We start from the raw sequence: 20802 nt of genomic DNA, 5'->3' as shown, positions 1-20802 counted from the left end.
TTGACCACACATTTCCTGCAAGACTTCTGTATCTATAAAAAAAACCCGTTCTACTCATACTTAGCTGAGGATAGGTAATCCACCTGTGCTGATTTCTCCTTGCATAAACCTGTAAATAGTATCGTAGCTGAAGTCGTTAATCTTTTCGTATGATACGTGACTTAAGCGAAGTGGCATTTTAACAAGCAAGACACAAAACCTAAGGGAGAGTTCACTTCCATGTGCTGTAGCGGTAGCACCATCTAGAGGAGTTGAGCTAGAAATTCCTCACACAAGGGGCAAAAACTCGGGAAAACCACTCTCAACAGTTGTGGGGATAAAATAAAAAAATCTTTACACAAAAAAAACATTTAGAGTGAATTTGCATTCTAAAATTTATCTACATAATAACTTTAAAATTGTTTCATATGTGTCTACACAACACAGTTTTTCTTAAATATTTTCTCAGTTTATGATATTTGGATTCATGGAGGTAACAAGATAACAAATAAAACTATCAGCAGTCAGATTGGGAAAGATCTTGATCTTATCTACTCTAGGGCACATGCTTGCTACAAGATCTTTGTCAGGTGGAGTAAGGCAGGACCTTCCCTACAGTTTTGTTCATAACCTTGCAAGGATGACTAACTTCATCTTCCTTAATTTTCACCTTTCCAAAGAGGTCTCTTTATAAAACCAAAGCCAAATTTCAAGTGGAGAAAGAGAAGAGAGGTTTTAAATTGAGTAATAGAGATTATGGGGTTTATTGTACTTGACATATAGAAGGAGGTGCTGACAACATGCGATTGCTCATTATTGCAGAACTATTAAGAGGGGAGATGGACAGGTACAGCCCAGGAGCCCCACTCATTATTTTTTCCATCTGCAGACACCCGCAACCTCACTTTGGCTAGTTTTAGCTTGGCACACTGTCCCCCATACCTTAATTCTGCTACTGCCACAAAATAACACTTTTGCTCCTGAAGCCTTCTGGGGATAGCAAAGTTCAGCCATTTTGTTACTTCTACAAAACAGACAGCTCCTGAGACTGAAAGACCAAGAATTAACCAAGAACATTCACAATGTGATTGCTCCACAGAGTCTGAATTGGCAATGAATCCAAACTGTAGCTCCAGTTGATTAGATGATATGTGACTGACTCAGCAGCATGATTTGTACTGACACATCTGCATTAAAAATTCAAACTTTTGTACACCTGAATACAACTTGCATTTCTCTTTCTCTCAGTATTGTGTCAAAATAACCACATAATACCAAATAACCAGTCATTTATTTCAGACATTTCAATAACCACATAATACCAAATAACCAGTCATTTATTTCAGATATTTCTAAGAGCTGTATGCTAAGAATGGACTCTAAGCTTTCCACTACTATACGACATTACCAGCTTCTACCAAATTTCCTTGGAGACTATTTGGCCAGAAATAGAAGCATAGGGGAAAAAAATGAAAGAAGCAACTGTACGATCACCAACAGCATCACTACTGGTCATACATGAGTTCATTCCACCTTATAGGCCAACAAAACTGAAAACTGGACATATCCTACAGCATGGGCAAGGAAGCTATCATAATAGTTTGGCAGATCTTTACAGGTACTTGTAATCAAGATTACTGGTTATAAAAAGCAAAGTTCTTCCTGAATTGATTTATGCTATTTCATAATGACTGGCAGCAAATCAAGATTTTTTTTTACAGCACTTCAGTGTAGCTCAAGTCCCTCTGCGTGTTCCTCAGTGTGCTTCAGCCCCTCCCTACCTCTTCCTGGGTCTCCAGGTTCAAGCATCAAGGAAAGAATGAAATCCTTATGTACTTACCAGAGAAATCCTCTTCCTAGTTTCTACATGGAGAATTACGTCTTCTGTCATAGTTTGGGCTGGAAGAAAAGAAAAGGAATAGTTTTAGCTGTTTTCCATCTTTCAGTTGATTTTGTTCCTCAACCTTAACTATAATGCAGAAATTAGTTCAAACACCAGACTACAAGTGCAAACACCTAAACTTTAAGCTTCTCATTTGCTACTCTTACCAGCAAATATTTAAACTTATTCACACAGATAAGCATTTGCAGGATTCCAGTCCTAGATTATGTGGAGTTTCTGGTTCTCAAGAAGTATCACTGTTGCTAACACTGCATTCAGTACTGTTTATCAAAAGCAATTATGTTGCTTGGAATCTGAATTCTCTGTTAAATTTGAAGTAACCAAGGAAGTATTTTCATTTGTTGTTATGTGTCTAAATCTGAGACAAAGCCTATCTGAGTGTCTGTAAAAGTCTGCATGTTTCAGTCTTTCATGCTGAGCATAAATAATGCTTCCAAGAATAATCCTGCATCATTCTAGCTGTCATTTTGGCTCCACTTCAGCATTTTTTGTAAAGCTGAGTTGATATTTTTATTGGTTTTAAAAAGACACACAGGAATCTTGCATCCATGAAGGAAAACAGTGATCCTGAAAAAAGACTTGAAAATTAAAAAATAGCAACAGGGCAGCACAGTAAGTGGAAAAACGCTTTTTCATTTTATCTAAATCCCTGGACTTGTCCGCCCAGTTACTGGGGGTAGGAATACCACTATCCCTAACGGTATGTTATCCTACAGTGTGTTGACTTTAATTGGACTATAACAGCAAGGATCACTCCTGTGACCAACACTGACAGTAGGACCAGGTTTATATTGTCTAATCTATAAGTTTTCATTTAAGACCATCTACTGACTGTATTAAAATAAAATTGCCCTGTAGGTGTTCCAGTCAGAGCCAATAAGCACGCACCAGTGCTTCCAATTGTTCAAAAATAAAAAATAAAAAAAAAAAAAGAAAAAAAAAATCTGTAAAGATATCTCACTTCCAAAAATTCTGACCACCACAGTTCTTATTGTAACAAAACTGCACAGGTGTATCAATGCAAAGTTCACTGCTGGCTCAACTGTTCACAAGTGAAACACTTCACACAGCTGAGGCAGTGACTCACAGGGGCCAGGATCAGCTGTAGGCAATGTTCTTGATTGCCTGCCACAGCATGTTAGGTTAACGGCTAAAATAGTAGCTTTTGAAATAAATATACTGGTATTTCTGATAATTTCTCTCTTCCCTCATAAGCCAGAGTTTCAATTCAGTTATATGCTTATCTGACTACACGGCAACTTCATCACTTCTGATTTATGCTGGCCCCTGCCAGTCTGAAACTTCATAAATACCTAGAATAATATTATTGCAACAGATAGGCCAATCCCACACACTGAAGTTATTTTCTCTCCAAACTAGGGCCATAAACTGCATTAAGTTACGTGCTGATACAGTGTTGCAAGTTTCAGATACAATTGGGTCCTTAAAGAGCTGCAGATTAATAACTAGCTTGTTAATTTGGTCTTAAGAGCTCTCCTTTTAAAAAGACAGGGAGACTGCTGGCTTTGCAAAACACCAAACTTTTTGAGCTCACCAGATCTTTAGAGCAGGGCGGCTAAAAGTCAGTCTAGTAAAAAGAGCCCAGGCAGCTTCATGTACAACACAGAAGACTCAATAAAGCTGGCCTCTTCTCTTACAAAGACATGCAAGTCTTTTGAACACATCAGTCCTATTGACTGCGTGCATGGAGAACGGCGGCTCTTCAAACGTCTTGCACGTGTAATTTGTTCACCTGCTATTTTGGCAAAGGGTAACAGAAGCACGCAGATAACTTATTCACGCTACAGCATCATAGAAGTGGCCTACACCAAACTGAAAAGTCGACTTAGTAAACTACAACAGCACGCAGCACTCCTGAGGAGGCCAGTTTCCCCCTGTGTGCGGGGTAGAGCCAGGCTGGAAAGCTGCGGCCGGGGAAGGAGCGTGGCGCGCTGCGGGAAGGGCGCACAGGCACGGCTGGTGGTGTACAGGGAGGTGGAAAGAGCAACTGTTTGGGATTTGGGCAGTATCGGCCTCAGCTTCAAAATAAACTAAGTAAAAAAAGAAAAAAAAAAAAAAAACCAAAACCAACACAACCAAAAAACCCTCTAGTACAACAATTCAGGGAACTTGAGTTCGTTTCACCTCACCGATCAGGCCCCGTCCGCCACCACTGCTCAGCCACAAGCCCGTCCGAAGCTGCATGACACCACCGCCCGCGGGCCCCTGGGGAGCACCGAGCAGCCCCCGCTGCCCCGGCCAGCCCCGCCGCGGGTCCCGCCTCACCCCCCCGGGCTGCCCTCGGCCCCGCCAGGCGGCGGCGGCAGCGCCCCCCAGGGGCCGCGCTCGGGCCGCGCCGCCGCTCCCGCGCCCGCTCCCGCCGTCACTTCCGCCGCTCCATGGCAACGGCGGCGCGGCCATGGTAATGGCGCCGGGCCTGCTCGCCGCCCCGGCCCGGGGGCAGCCGCGGGGCGCTGGAGGGCGGCGGGGGGCGCAGGGGCACAGTCCCGGGGCAGCCCTCGGGGGCGGCGTCGCCGCGGGCTGCTCGGAGGGGCGCCGCCGGCCGTCGCCGTGGTGGCTGCGGGGTGCCCTCAGGTGTCCTCTCTCCTGGCAGGCCGAGGCAGAGGAAACCCTGAGGAGGATCCAAGCCCACAGAGGGGTTGTCGCAACTATTGTTATAAACGCTGAAGGTAAAACGTCCTGTGTTTCTCCAAACGTGGCGGCGGCAACAAGCATTGTAACTCTTCCGCCCAGGGTTGCAGGTTATGAGGCGTTAACGCAACCTGCTTGCAACGTTTCATCAAGGTGTCGTGCTTTTCAAGAAAGCGTGTTTCATCTTAAGACGTGAACGTTTGGTTTGAGACCGTTTCTTGAAGCTCTCCATATGATGTAATTTTCCGTTAATGCAAAGCAGAGCCTTGACATCTTCTCTGAAGAAATAACTAGAAGCATGATAAGCTTCATATAACTTAAGGACTTCCACATTCTTACTTATCCCCCTTGTTTAATTAAACTATACTTTACTTTCCAGAACCAGATCTCGAACATCTCTTGGTAGGTTACAGAAGGGGAGAACGCATGGCACTAAGCTGTTGCTTTTGCAGGCATTTTTTACTCCAAAATTCCTTGTATATACAACAAAATTCAATAGCATTTCACTCCCCTCCTCTTCCTCTGAAAAGTTACAATTAAACAAAAAGATCAGGAGAAAAGTATCTACTAAACAAAGCTGATCTACTGTGGGAGCCATTTCTTGGTCCTGCTAAATAGTCACAAGTTCTTTAAATTGTGCTATGGTGTGTTGTCATGGAAGGAAGAGCAAGTTTCATATCAGGCCAGCTTTGGCTGGGATCCTGAAGATTGCAACTCAAAAGGGAGAAGTCACAGAAATCACTTTTCAGAGGCTTGGCTTCTCAGGTTAATCTGTTCTAATCACTTCTTTACAAAAAAGACAACTCAATTTACCTTGTCCATAATCTAGTTGGCCTCCTTCATTTTTACAGTCCCCCTAAAAAATCTATTACACTAGCAGCAGTTTAGCAACAGGAGGCAAGAACACTATGAAGGAAGACTAAATGTTATTTAGTCTTTAGAAAATGTGGACAATTTCATTTGTGTGCCTGGACATGTTAAGTAAAATGTGCCTTTGTTCACAGAATAGATGGTGCAGGTCAAGAGAAAAGTGCACAGCCTTGCAAATAGAAACTGAAAAGCTGCTCTGCGCCCGCACATGCTCGTGTCTAGATATGGCTGTATTGTGTTTCAGTAAATAAAATGTGACTTGATTCAATGAGCACTTGGACTAAGCTGCAAACAAGAAGTGAACAAAATCAAGCACTTAGATAACACAAATGATCTTTTCTGAGCTTGCAGTCCAATACATTTGTCAAGGCAAAAACACCAAGTAATCTAATAGAAAAATAATCCAGTTGTTTTATGTTCTGTTACTTGGAACAGTTGACAACTTAGCCCAATTTTGGTCAAGTATGCTTTCCTGGTCAGGTGTGCTACTACCGTCCATCTTCACCCGTGGTTGTTGTACCAAGGGAAAGCTCAGCAATAGCTGTGCAGAGTTAAGACAATAGCATGCTTTTTAAAAGGCTGGTTTGGATTCCTTCTGTCTCAATTTTGATTTGCAAAGGAGGAAGAACATTCCACTTCCCTTTTTCACACGTCAGGCTATTCGCGGCAAGGTATAAAGTCTCCCGGTATCCTGTTCAAACTCACTCATCCCCACAAACCTGTTGAACGTGTGGCTAGACTAGAAGCCAATGGACAAGTCTAGTGCAGGAATTTTGGTTTTAGTTTATCATTTTGAAATGTTTCAACACCAGATGCCAGATGTGAATACAAGAGAGCCCGTTCTCCATGAGGATGTATTTGAGGTACCAAGAAGTTAGATTCCACAAACTAAGCCCCAAAGTAGGTGTGTAGTTTGTAAGTTTTTGTAACACCTCCAAATATCCATAATTAGCACTAATTAATCAATCTAATTACTTAAAATCTTTCTGCAGAAAAATAAATTTAATTTCTGTCTATCCTGAAACATTTCAAACAAGCGTACATCTTAAATTAATCACAGTAAAAATACTTGAACCAGTGGTGCAGTAGTGAGTTTTCTTAGGCTGTTCAGGTTCCCCAAGAAGATGAATCCTCACCAACATAAACAGTTGTCTTTTACTAAGATTTTGGTAATAGTGTAGGTACACTTAGGGACATGAAATAGCACATTAAAGATTCCTCATACAAACATTGTCTGTCATTTCTTTTAATGCTCAAAGTTGATTTGTTCGTTGAAACACTATGCTGAGTGTACCTTGTTTATTTGGAAAATCTCATAAACTGTTGCTATCCTTCACAGTTGAGAAGGATCACACTACAGCATTTCTAATGAAGGATTTATTTGCCTTTCTCTAATTTGGGTAGCAGAGGCAAAGAGAATTTGTCCTAAAGTAAGCATAGCTCAGCTTTAATCTAAGGATGTCACTAGTGTCAACTCATACTCATGTTATTATTAGACCTTGGAGGATCATTTAACATTTACCATTTTCATTAAAAGTCCTGTATTTGTTGAAGCAATCATTTAAATACAAGGTCATATAAACTTGACACTAATTCATTGCTGCTTTTAAGTGACTTACTATTTAACGCTGTGATTATATAGATATTCTCATGCTAATGCAGAGCTTGGGAACACTTGTTTGTTTCCATTAAAACATCAGTTTCAATCTCTGAGTAATAAACATTAGACACAAAGGATGTACTGGGTCATTCTGTACACTTTCCCACACTACACATCCTACCAATGCAGAATTCTTTCTCAAGTCACAGCACAGATTTCAGGTGATTCGAATAATGCTTTCCTAGGAAAATTATGGAATAGCCTACTCTCTGAGGTGGTTCTATTATCTCTTTTACTCCTTTGCTCTAATTCTTTACCTGGCATTCGCTATTTGTGCATGTTAATTCTTCTTTCATAATCAAACTCTTCAACTTAAGTCATATGACCCTATTTTTTTGCATTCATATCCTGTCCATCTGCAAGAAAAAACAAATGTATGCAAAGAGAAAATTGCCTTGCTGGCTTGTAATCTATTTCTTTGTTAGTGGGACAAATAAATTTTTTATTAGTGAAACAAGCTTATTAAAGCCAAACAGTTTTACACTTGTAGGATTACTGTGAACCCTGGTTTTACTTTCACCTGGTAGCCTATTAATATAAAAGGCATGATTTGACAAATCTTTGATAAACAATGATTCATTACATCATCAAAAATTAATCTTGATTTATATATTCATATTTTTATATACATATTTTTAATAGTTGGTATCAATACACTGTGTACTACCAATTGTCAATATTTTGCCACGAATTGGAAGGGATTGTTCCAAGGGTGGTTTTGCTTGCCAAATGCAAACATGCCACTTCTGCCCTTTGATTGCTCTTGGTATCTCACTGGGAACGTGTAATTTCTACCACTGCATGTGCCAAATGCTACAGTTAAAAGTGTGGGTTAGATTCTTGCAGCTAAGATATGAACTCAGTGACAGTGTTTAAACTGATGAAGCACCATAACTGGTTAAGTACTACAGAATGGAATTTGATAGGTATTTAAGAGCCTTAAACAGCAATTAGGCTCTTTCAGAAGTTTCATAAGGCAACTCTATGTTTAATTGCCACTGATTAATATAAATTATACTTTAAAAAGCACACAGATACCTGAAATCAACATAACTTCTTTCTGCTACAAAACAGAAAAAAACCTATGAACTCCTGGTTTTTTCTTGTATGATCTGCTGTGTATGAAGAATATGCAACTTAACTGAATGATTATTGTAAAATTGTTTGTTTGCAGGAATTCCAATAAGAACAACTCTTGATAACTCTACAACAGTCCAGTATGCAGGTCTTCTTCATCAGCTCACCATGAAAGCTAGGAGCACAGTGAGAGATATTGATCCTCAGAATGATCTAACCTTTCTTAGGATCAGATCAAAGAAACACGAAATTATGATAGCTCCAGGTAATATTTGTATTAAAGTAACAACAGAATTGTGCGTCCTTTTAAGTTTCTTTTATTTCTTCACAAATAAGGCTACCATAGAAAATGCACTTTGAAAACAAGTGTATGAAAATATAACCATATATTCACCGTGTAACCAGATGTGTTAGGATTTTAATGTACAGAGTGCATAGTATTCAGGCTTGGAGACAACCAAACAAGTCTAGATCTGATTAATGGTCTGGTTTCAGTGCGTTTTCACAGAGGAAAACTGGACAAATATATCTATCAAGTTGTGTCCGTGGGTGTATAGTATTAAAGGCAGCAAATCCATTTCAGCTCCAAAGACATGCAAAACTTTTTTTTTTCTAATTTTTTTTCTTTTTACTTGGTATGTTATCATGACTTCCTAGCCATAGGTGGGCTTTGTGTTACAGATATGCAGTATTATTACCAACATCGTAACTGTGATATAATTATTTTCCTTAAACCAACCAGGGGAATATAGCAACCAGTTTCTCACTCATGTTAAATACAAATACATGTTAATTTGTTAGTTGTGGCTCTAAAATAGACGACAAAGCTAGATGAGCTGTGGTGAAGCTGTGATCAAGGACCAGTATACAAGGTGAATCAGGCAAAGCAGAGGTGATTGGTTGGGGTGGAGATCCTAATGTGTGCACTAGCTAATTGAGAGACTAATGGTATGCAGGGTTTTGACAGAAATATCTGATGAAGGCACACAGGACAGAAATGGAAGCTTCAGGGGTCTCCTCAGCATAGCTGCTGGGGAGGATGTTCGCTCCAAGCATGCAGTGATGGACAGCCTTCACTGGGGTGGCCTCTGATGCTGATTTCATAGCAAATGTGGAACAGGGGTATTGTGCTAGGTATGTGTCACCTTGCCTTACTGGAATTATTTATGATGCTGCTACAGAACAGTATGTGTGAAAGAAATCTGGCACTGTCATTAAGTGTTAACATTAGTCATCAGCCACTACTAAGATTAAAATTCCAGTTTAGATTCTATTTTGGAGTAAAAAACCTAATGCATTTTTTAAATCAGTGTTTTGCTCATTGATTTAGACTGATGCATTTGATTCTTATTTTGCATTTGCCTTTCACTTATTTTTAGAGGTGACTTTTTGACTAGTAACTATGAAAGCTTGTTGACCTGAAAATAAGTGGTATAAAATGTGAAGCTTTTTTTGCTAAAGGGAGATCAGTTGTTCAAAAGGCTTGATTGTGATTTACTATAATAGAAGATGGCAAATGAACTACCTGTGATTTATATTAAGTTGCTTTTGGATGAAAGTGACAATGCAAGACTGCAGCTTCTTAACTCTCCAAAGCAGATATGACCCTAGTAAATTCACTGGATACTTTCAAGAAATGTTTCATTTAAAACAGATCATGTTAAGTAGCTATCTAACTAAAATTGTTTCCAAAACTTCCCCGGGCTTTTAGAGTTAGTAGGCGAAGTCTGGCATGCTTAGAATTTATTCATAGTAGAAGTCTATTCAAATCTTTTCTCCTTTTCTCATGTCTAAATGGGTTCTCAATTTTGAATAAACTACTTAGTGAACTGAAAGAAGTTCTCTGCACTTGCAGAAGAGGCTGCAGATGTCAGAAGTTTTTTATTATAACAAGTGCTAGCTTCCAGGTGCTTATCTTGAGACTTTTTTCATCTTGTTTAAACATCTTTACAGCTTATTGAAAGCAAATCTACTGCTTACTGAAATAGTTTTAATATGGTGTAGTTAAACTTTATGGCACAGATATTTTTTATCTGTAATCACATTTTTGTACAAAGTACTTACATTTTCTAGATGATTTTTATATAAATAGATATAATGCTTTTGCGTATGTTTTATAAAGAATAAGTTGGAGAGGAATAGATTAATAAAGAGTATTTATCAGGAAATAAGGTAAAATATTTTAACTAAACATTTTTTTATCCCTTTTTGCAGATAATGAGTATCTCCTGATCGTTATTCAGAACCCATGTGAATAGTCCTACTATGGCAATATTAAGAGACAGTGATGTAGTTCTAGTTCTTAAACTAATATTACCTGTTGATATTTAATATCAAACATAGCACTACGTAATTTTACCTAAAGTTTTAACTCATGACTATTACGTTGCTAATTTAAAGTTCTCAGTTGTAGCTGTATCAATTTGTGTTTAAGCAAATCGTAATGCATATATCAAAATATCCTATGTTTGTCTTGATACTCAGAAGAGCAATAATAAAGCAAAATACTTAAAACTCTCTTTAATGGATGTTCAAGCTATTCTTGCAATTAAATAATTGTCTTTACACTTCTAACATGTTGGAGGAGAAACATTGTGTTGTAGACCATGTGTATTCATACATCTGCAAGCGTGTCCCTATGAACTAGAGTAACCGCAGTGACACGAACCAAAGAATACAAGCGTAGCTCATGTGACTAATGATGGACTGGATGTTGCCCAGTCTTCAGCTCCTGGTTTTAAGTTTTCAAAAGGCAGAAAAGTGAAAGAAGTACTGTCTTTTATTATTTTCTCATTTTTATAGATGGAAACAATAGCTTCATTTAATATTTTCAGTAGTGGAATTTCAAGGACAGTTGAGCCTGCATGCTAATGTAGAGCTACTGTTAGTTTGTTGGTAATGCTAAACAGTGCCTTTTGATAACTACACTACGGTGCTGTTTGATAACTACTTAAGCCTTTAGATCCAAGAGACATGTGAGAGAGGGAGGGTTAAAGCTCAAAATGTTTCCCAAATCAGATCCATGTTTATACGGTAGCACCGGGGATCAGATACGTATTGTTGAGTGCCTTTAAAACAGGTGCACTGATAAAAGGCCTATGCGCAGTGCAGCTACCTACAGAAGTCCATTCTGTTTGGAAGACACGCTATGGCAGTGCTTGGGATGAGTCTCATGGCTGCTGTGCCTTCCTGGTTGAGGGAGGGCACTACAGAACTGGGTGCAGCACCCCCGTTCTGCCTGCACTGTATGCCTTGGGGCGGGGGTAAGCACGGCTATGAGCTTTTCCCCCTCGTGATCCCAAAGTTAGGCTAAGCTTTGCACTTGAGTATATGCAGAGACAGTGTAAAAGTCCAGGCAGTTTGAGCTGACCCTGTGCTTGAAACAATATCCAGCCGTACTCGTACTACAAATCATCTCAGGTTATGTAGACTACATGAATTTTATCAATTATTTATTTAAATTTTAAAACTTCAGATTGTCTTCAGTTGGTCAGAAGAAGGGTGGTTTTAGATATAGGATGGAAGAACAACAAATGTGGGGGGTGGCTATGAGGATGAAAGGAAAAATGAATCTGTTGAATACTGCTCAGGGATCTTTGTAGTACATCATATGAATTGTGGTTGAGGTTATGAAACTGATAAATCACTGAACGTCTCAGCGGATACAGAGTCAGCAATTTGCTATTAGGACTACATTACATATCACTCAAGACTTACACAAAGGCAAGTATCAAAGCCTGGTGGTATTTTTTTCAAATCCCAGTGTTTGCTCTGACTTTGCTGAATAGCTTGGAAAGGCTGGATTTCACTGAAAAATCTGGGAGAGCTGGTCCTGAGCAGAAGGTGGTGGGGACCACGGAAGAGTCAGTGCTGCTGTGTATTGACAGGAAGCGAACCCAAGGGCACAGAGACCCAGTGTGATGGAAATTAAGCACAGCAATCCAGCTGGGCAGGGCAATTCAAAATTTTAAGGATAGGTAAATCAACTGGACACTACCAGTAGCACTTACTGTTGTAGTCAGTGCTGTGCCAGAATTTCCTTACTGCTGGAGGGTTATTTCATTGTGCAACAGAAAAATGCACCAATGTATTGACATGTGGCAACACTTCAAAAAAGCTAAGTTGTTATTTGTTATCTTCTCAGCTTCCTTTGTGATAATTTTAAAAATCAAACCTATTTATTTCTATGCATTAGTGAACATTTATTCTGCTAATATCCTGGCATGTCAAATGCCTACCAATGCAAAGGCCAGATTTTTCATTTCAGGACATACCCAAAACTATTGCTGAATTCCAACTACGTATTATTAATGTGTATTTGGGGCCAATAGTTTTGTTTCTGTGGTTTTCTCTAACAGCATTAAATTCTGTGGTAGTTTCACTGTGTAAGTCCAGAAAACTGCCAGAATTACAGTCCCTGTTTCACTTTTCTATTGTCAAAAATAATACTGGTGTTGCAATGTCCAGCATCATTGAAAAATGTCCTTCAGCCCAAAGAACACAGTAGTGCATTGTAAAGAGAAAAGCTTGGTATCTGGCAATGTTATTTCATTTTTGTCTTTCTGATACGTGTGTTAGTTCCCTTTACAGACTTTAATCCAATATTTATTAAGCAGCTGATGATTGCTGTAGCTTGATAAAGCACTCAAAAAGACACTTAAGCCAAATCATTAAAATTAAACACATGCTAAATCATTTTGCTGAAAAGTGTTTTTATGTGGAAAAATGGCCTTAAGCAGATGTGTGTAGTTCTCCAGGGGTCAAATACTGCTCACAAATTAGTTTCTTTCCCTGTTCCTGTGAGAGGCATAGATACAGATAAGAGGGCAAAGTTTGGTCCATTTAGAATGATGTGCATAGTAACAAATGCTATGCAAACACATGGGCTGAGCTTCTGCCAGCTACCCTTACCAGGGCGGTCCCTAATTGGGTTTCCTTGAGAGCACTGTAGTATTAGACAATTTCGGCAACATCTTCACTAGGGAGCATAAATTGAAATACTCCATTTCATTCCCTGGTGATTTGTTCCTATTTTCTGTTAGTAAAAGCAAGCTAAACACGTGTAAACTTTTCATTTAGGTCTCTCAGTAGGAAATGGAAGTAACAAAAGTTAAGTCACTAACAGTGGAAAACCCTCCTCAGCACATTGACTTAAACAAAGGTGGGCCACTGAAAAGGAATGGAATTGTCCAGACAAAATACAGGGAAATACATTTTTAAGTTGTTTGAGCACCACAACAATGTTACACCAAGTCATTTAAGCTGTCATTTATGTGAACCAGCAGAGATTTTACTAGTTAACAATTAACGGGGGGGAGGTTGAGGAAAGAAGTAGCATGAAAAAGATTAATTTCATAGATGATCATTTTGTCAAGGGAACGTTGTGAATGTCAAGAATGGCTGTTGTTCATTGAGAAGCAGCACTTGGATTGAATTGTAACATGCTAGTTAGGCGACCAGCCAAGAAATAAATTATGTCAGTATCATGCGTTTGGGGTCCTCAGAATAAATTACAATGGAAAGTTCTCTGAGAGCCTCCCATTTTCAAAATGAAGAATCTTGGATTTCCCTTAACATATAATTCTTCAAAATGCATGGTCCCTCATGGGACAACAGCTTTGGCCAGCTCATTCAATCAAGGCAGTTGTTCATTCTGTATGTTGCTCATCTGCCAATTTAATACATTTCAATTTTCATTTAATGCACATTCAGTGTATTTAGTATTCTGGCTTTCTGTGCAGTTACTTGGTTTTTACATTAATGCACATAGAAGTATCAAATGGTGTATTTTTTAGTTATTTTTTCAGCTTAACTCAAGATGTATGTAGATCTGTGGTCCTAAGTTTGCACGTTGTTTGATTGAATGTAACTATGGTATACGATGAGAATGATTCACAAACTCTGCAAGTGATGAAGCATTTGTAAGATGATGAACTGCAAACTATTTGTTACTTATACGGACTTGCAGGAATTTATGTATTTGTATTTTTTGAGGTCTGGTAAGGGCATTCTTGTGACAGGATTCTTAGAAGGGAGTGTAATGGTGAGGATGGTGGTATAAAATATAAAGTCAAAATAGTCCAAAGTGGACAGTATTCATTAAGGATGTTCGCAGTTAATCTAGGAAACACTAAGATGTTCAATATGAAATTCTCCTGCTGCCAATGAATCCACGATCAGACTCTGTACTTTGTCACACATTAATTGAACCTGCCAGCGTAATTTCAGTGAGAAGTTCCTCAGATTTACTGATGGCACAAGGCTTCTTATTCAGTATTATTATATATATGATGGGCATATATGTCTATATATGTATATAAAGCAGGTACATGTAAGTACTGTTAACTTCCTGAGAGGTGTTTGGTGGACCACACTGGGTTCTCTGAAGAAACTATCTGATCATAAGTGTTAACAACAGTGAACCTGAAAAGGACAGATTACTAAAACACACAATCATCTGAAAATGCAGTTAGGAATAAATACTATTTCCAAGAGCTATTCAGTTAGTTTTGGAACTAAACAGTGACAGCAGCACTTTCAGTAACAGAGGGTGTCCCTAGCGAGAGGGATCACTTCCAGCTCCACTGTCTCAACTCAGCAGGACACAAGTTCTGGGGTGGACCCACAGAAAAAGCCACAGTTTTCCTAAATAAACTGATGTCATCCTCTTAGTTCTGTTTTAATTACTAAGTTACAGTCTGCAGACAGCAAGGTAATTCCCCTATTGCTTTTCCAAATCTTAGGCAGCAGCTAAATTAGAGTAGCCAGGAGAATTCCAGGTTTGTGTTCCCTTTGCCTGGCACCTGAGCAAATTAAATCTCTCAGTTTGTAGGAAAATTAGGTCATAACAACAAGGTTCACCGAGGGACTTCACAGTACCAATGGGGAAAAGGAAGACTGGTTCTTGGAGAGAAAGCCTAGAATGTCCTACGTTAATTAAGCATAATGGCAAAGGTGCATCGCCTGTCTGTTCAGATCGTGGCATTGATGTGAACCTCTCTGAATTTCAGGACATTCTTATTTCAGGACACAGAGGGACTTAAAACAGACCTCTGTAAAAAATGCAGCAACTAGCAGGGAAGTGAAGGCCACAGGGAGATCTGCACTGATTCCTTGAGCTTTGCGGACAATTTGAGAGAGAAAAGGTTAATTCTCCTTCAGGATGCAACCAAGCAGAAAATCAGCTAGTCCAAATACACGCAATTTTCAGCCATCTCTGCAAATTATCCTTAAATAATAATGAAAGCACTGAGAATTTATTTCTGACGCATTTTCAATTGTTACGTTGAACCGGGTACACTACTTTTAAAAGCAACACTAATTTAAGTCAAATTTCTTCCAAGTGGATGCGCAACAAGAGGGCATGAGTTGTAACCACCCACATCCTACCCTGCCCAGCTGGGGCTCTGAGCCTTGCGTACTGGTTTGGCTGGTGCTGTAGTGAGGAGCATTCTTCCTCTTTTCCAAAAATACCTGTCTGCCTTTGACCTGAATACCCTTTTAGTTGCCCTGGCTCTGCACCATTGATTTCAGTGAAATTGCTTCTATCTAAAGCAGTTCAAATAATACACAAAAGGTACCATCACCTTGAGTCTATGCCAGCTGGGTCAGAATGAAATCTCGACGTGCTTTCACTGCTTTGTTTTTAAACATACAGGGAAAGAAGACAACTGCACTAGACCATTCTTTGGTAAAGATGGACAGAAGTCAGCATCAGTTACCAGCTGGCAATAATTTTACAAAGTATTGTTGACAGGCCATGACTGCAAGGAGCAAAATAGCTAAACGGAGGATCAGGTTAAGAGAGTTTGCTATAGTATGGCTCATCATTTAAAACGCATTCAAAGGCACCCTGCATTTTCAAAGCACTATGAATGGTGAGAAGAATGTTGTACTGAAGTACTTCAGATATCACAGAAGCTAGAAGAAGAAGAAAGATTCAGCTTTCTCTGGTATTTATAGATACACAAACTCCACAGTTAAATCAGTGAAGATGACTGCGAAGGATGACAACAAGGGATGCATTTATTAGCACCACCAAAACAATTTAAAGTGACATTTTAAATACAGAAGGAAAACTCTAGGATCCAGTCAAATATTCCTTCCCCCTTTTGCCCCTTGTCCTAAGGGGACCATGCATTTGTCGGGTGAATCCGTCTGTTTGACAAAGTTGTTAATTTCGCCACAGGTACCTCTGAGTCTGTCTCAGGAGCAGTGTCTGCTTCTTACACGCTAAACCACAGTGTGTACCGTACAACTGTTGCTGCTAAACTAAGTACTTAAGCACATTCTTCTGCTAAACTCAGCTGGAAAGCTCACGGCCACCTCCTACAAGATTTCTGAGCTGTGAGTGGCTTGCAACGTCTCATTACGTCTGGTTCAGGCTAAAACCCAGAACAGTACAGTCAAATAGAGATAATAAATGATGATAAAATACTTAAATTAGTAATGAAGCTGTATGATGTCTGTAAGGAACTCTTACAGCCAGTTGTGAAAAGCTGCCAGTTCCCTTCTAATTTACTAATTAGTGGTTTATAAGAGAGAGACCCATCGCTAGAGTTACCCTTTTGTCTGCAAATAAAGACCACAACAGTAAGTCTAGAGCTCAGTATTGGCCAGCGGTGTGACTGTCAGCATGTGTGACAGGATTGTAGAGAAGAAACTGGAAATGCTGTTATGTCTAAGCAAGTGAAAGTGTGAAGCTAGATGGAAGAGTGAGAAGCATTCCTGGTTAAGCAAAGATTTTATTTGCTGTGATGGTTGTTAAAGGAAGTTTATACCTAAAGCATAATCCAGATGAAAAAGAGACTGAATAATCCACAATCTTTACCATTCCAAATTATTGTTAATTGTAGACTATTCCAAGGGGGATTTCCCGGTGTTTTATTCTAGGAGCATACACAATATACTTAGCGTAGTTTTTCCCACATGACAAAACCATCCTTGGCCTAAAGAGCTAACAGTCTGCAGGACCAGTTTTCTTCTTCCTACCAGTGTTTAGTAGAATAACTTCACTGACTTAAATAAAATTAGTCTGCATTCATACAAGCTTTACTTTCCCCTTGTGTGTTCCGCTTTTGGAAGAATTTCAAAAATAAAGGAAAGACTTATGGTTCAGCAAACCGCAAAACAGGAGAAGTTACAGTCAAGAAAATTTAGTACGCGCACAATATCACTGCATTTTTTTCAACCAATTTTATTCCTTTCCTTTAGGGAAACAGAGGAACCACAGACAATTTCTACTTATTTACCCTACTGCAATCCATTAATAAGACCACTGTAACTCTGCCTTGGCTACCACCAGTATTATTTTCCCTAATTTGTTGCAGACGTGCCCATGCTAATGCACTAGTACAACACATTACTGCTTAGCTGTAGGTTCATTGCAGAGATAGGGTAGGAAATAGGTTGTGGTTTTTAGAAAGAGCAGCTATGAAGCCACTAGCCTATTGAAAGGACTAGGAACTATGGATATACCAATTATTTGCAAAATTTCATACATCACAACCTCAGTGAAGTCAGCACTATGGTAGGTAGCTAACTGTTTCTCTTTGCAAAATGGGGATGTTTTACTGGGGTTTCATGTATTTCAGACCCACGGTATCTCAAAGTAACGTGACTCACTTTCTGCTTTGGGTTAGAACATAAGAAAGCACATTTTAAAGACATCAGATCTTGTTTTCAGCAACTCATAGGTAAGTGTTTCACCCATCTGCCCTCCCCTGCTGATGTTCAGTAAGATAAGGTATGATTTTTTTTCCTATTGTCACGGTTTTATTACTCAGAGATTTACTTTTAAGTGTTACATGATCACCACTTCCTGCTGAAGGAGGTAAAGTCTCTTTGCACTGCTTGCATTCAAAACAAGCAGAGCTACAAGGAAGGAGTTTATGCACACACACACCATTAGTTCTGCCAGGTGCCATATTAGAAATTGCTCTTATTTGTAGTATCTAGATTGAAAATATCAACTGCAAAAAAAAATTCATAAGCCTTTTGGGAGTGGAAGTAGGTTTCCTGAATTTCCAAGGAAAAGTAGAGGAAAGAGGAGATCCATATTTAGGAAGAGGAGATCCTTTCTCAGCAGAAAAGGGCCTGGGGGGGCTGGTTGACAGCCGCTGAATGTGAGCCCCCCAGTGTGCCCAGCTGGCCGAGGCGGCCAGCAGCATCTGGCTTGTGTCTGCAACAGGGTGGCCAGCGGGACCGGGGCAGTGCCTGTCCCCCTGTGCTCGGCACTGGTGAGGCCGCACCTCGAACGCTGGGTTCAGGTTTGGGCCCCTCACTCCAGGAGGGACGTAGAGGGGCTGGAGGGTGTTCAGAGATGGGCAGCGGGCCTGGGGAAGGGGCTGGAGCACAAATCCTGTGGGGAGCAGCTGGGGGAACTGGGGGTGTTTGGCCTGGAGAAAAGGAGGCTGAGGGGGGACATTATTGCTCCCTACAGCTGCCTGACAGGAGGCTGTAGGCAGGGGGGGGTCAGTCTGTTCTCCCAGATAACAAGTGACAAGACAAGAGGAAACAGCCTCAAGTCTGTGCCGGGGGAGGGGGGAGCGGTTAGATCGAATATTATGAAAAATTTCTGCATGGCAAGGGTGGTGAAGCATTGGAACAGGCTGGCCAGGGAGGTGGTAGAATCACCATCCCTGGAGGTTTTTAAAAACCACATAACTGTGATGCTTAGGGACATGGTTTAGTGATGGGCTTGGCAGTTCTGGGTTAATGGTTGGAGCTGATGAACTCAAAGGTCTCTTCCAACCTAAATAATTCCATGATTCTATGATTTTATGGTGTCTTTTTTGACTTCTGCTGTAGATCACACTCAAAGAAAGTATTTACTCAGTGCCTGTGGATCAGATAAGCATGGGGAATACTGAATACACAAATATTAAATGTGCACACTACAAAAAAAAAATCCTCACATGAAAATTTGGCAACTGAATGCTTAAATTAACATTAGCATATTCAAATCAGGGCTTTTGTGAGCAAGCCTGCTATCTTCAGCTTCTGTTTCACAAAGAATAACAAAAGTGGATATTTTCTTAGGGCAGAGGAAGGCATTTCAAATAACATGAAATTAAAAGGCATGTTTCCTAAACAAACATGCCAGCATAGGCAAGCGATGGTCTTCCCTTCACCCAGTATCCTTTACTACTTCCAAGTATTAATGTTGCTCCAGGAGATAAAGGAATCTAGAAGGTGCTTCATAATTTCAGCTCTACTCAGACACCCTTGGTGAAAGACGTTTCTAATATAGATAAGAAAGACGGGGCGGATATTAAAGCAGAACATCTCCCCATCTCTTCTTTGTTATTCTAGCAGAGATCTACCTCAAGCACTTTCTCTCTGCTGTGGAACTGGTGTCAGTTATTGCAAATGCCACCGAGGTCTGCCCGAGAGGAAAAGGCATAGGTGTGTGTTAACACTCCCCGGCAGTGAGAGATCTTATATATTGCACATTATAATAAAAGAATGGGGGTGTGCATGCCAGTGGAGGGGCGAACTGGAGAAAGGAAGGAAGAGGAGAGTCATTCACTTGCTCAATAAGTAAAGAAAGGAACACATAAAATGTCTCACATTATGTATTTTCATTCATATACAGACTGATATTTGCTTTCAGATATGCAATGTTTAAAAACAACGTATTGCAGGCGAGGATGGAAATTCTTTTCTAGTTTTTAGCAGTTTTCTACTGCGGCATCACACCATTTTCTAATAGTAACATAAGCCCCCGTGTAGAACACTTAAACCTGTAAGCAAAAGCTTCCATTTCTTTGTATTTTTATGTATATTTAGCTCAAGAACGCCCGGTGATTCATAGCCCACAGGCTGAACGCGGGTTCGTTTGCTTTCTTGTCTGGCCGTTAGATGGCAGACAACGGAACGCCCGGTGCTCTGCGTTGTGTCCTTGAGTTGATGAAATAAGCAGGAAGATGCTGCCGCGCTCTAAATTAGCTTGCTTCACATCCAGTAATGATAAAGAACACAGCATCCCAAAGGCCTTCAAAGTCCCTTTCCTTCTCTTTACTCCCAAACCATACATTGCAGCAATTCAAACCCTGCAATAAAGAACACGTAACAGCCGTTCCTTCCTCTTTCCCTGACAGTCAGTCGCACTCAACTTCAAGCGGAAAGCATCATCTGAACCTCCACTCCCTACCATTTCTGCACTCATGATTAATCTCTGCAATGAAGTAATTGGTCTCATCTGAACTATGACTGATTTCCCCATGGCAGGATTTCTTAACAGTATGAGAAAATGCCTGACGTTGCTCTCCTACTAAAGAGCTGTTCAAGCAAAGGAGTATAACTGCACACTCAGAGCCTCCTGTTTGAATCAGTTCTGCAATATTTTCAACGGTATTTATCTACCTGTGCCAAACAGACCTTGTTTTTTCACAAGCCGATGATAACATCTCCACACACCTGCTGACACCGGCAGCACATTTGCAATGCACAAAACCAAATACAAGCATTGAAACATGTCTTTATAAATGCAATTCATTTCTGTTCTTCGGATATACCCATATGAAAACCCATTTCCTGGTGTAATTGCATTGTTAGTTTTCAAAGAATGCCAAAAGATTAATGGAAAAATGCTCCCCTCTGTCACATCAACAAGAGGAAATTTCCATCTATCGTAATTTGAATGAGGTGCAACTGGTAG

General features: G+C 40.0%; 1 protein-coding gene across 1 annotated transcript; it reads left to right on the top strand.

Annotated features, from left to right (window-relative positions):
• Positions 1-4302: 4302 nt before the first annotated feature.
• DYNLRB2 (dynein light chain roadblock-type 2) lies at positions 4303-10619 on the top strand. Its single transcript, XM_056360929.1, has 3 exons — positions 4303-4572; positions 8239-8406; positions 10356-10619. Exons 1-3 carry the CDS (start codon positions 4308-4310, stop codon positions 10397-10399), a joined length of 477 nt encoding a protein of 158 aa, XP_056216904.1. The 5' UTR covers positions 4303-4307; the 3' UTR covers positions 10400-10619.
• Positions 10620-20802: the final 10183 nt, after the last annotated feature.

The sequence above is a fragment of the Falco biarmicus genome, chromosome 15 (assembly GCF_023638135.1).
Source record: "Falco biarmicus isolate bFalBia1 chromosome 15, bFalBia1.pri, whole genome shotgun sequence".
In the NCBI taxonomy this organism is placed as follows: Eukaryota; Metazoa; Chordata; class Aves; order Falconiformes; family Falconidae; genus Falco; species Falco biarmicus.
The sequence above is the reverse complement of the archived record's forward strand: the minus strand, read 5'-3'. Positions and strand labels throughout refer to the sequence as shown.

Excerpts from the sequence above, each read along its gene's own strand:
- DYNLRB2 (XM_056360929.1), top strand. The coding sequence starts at position 4,308 with ATGGCGCCGGGCCTGCTCGCCGCCCCGGCCCGGGGGCAGCCGCGGGGC. Across the intron at positions 4,573-8,238 it reads TATTGTTATAAACGCTGAAG|GAATTCCAATAAGAACAACT; the intron begins GTAAAACGTCCT and ends GTTTGTTTGCAG. Across the intron at positions 8,407-10,355 it reads CGAAATTATGATAGCTCCAG|ATAATGAGTATCTCCTGATC; the intron begins GTAATATTTGTA and ends CCCTTTTTGCAG.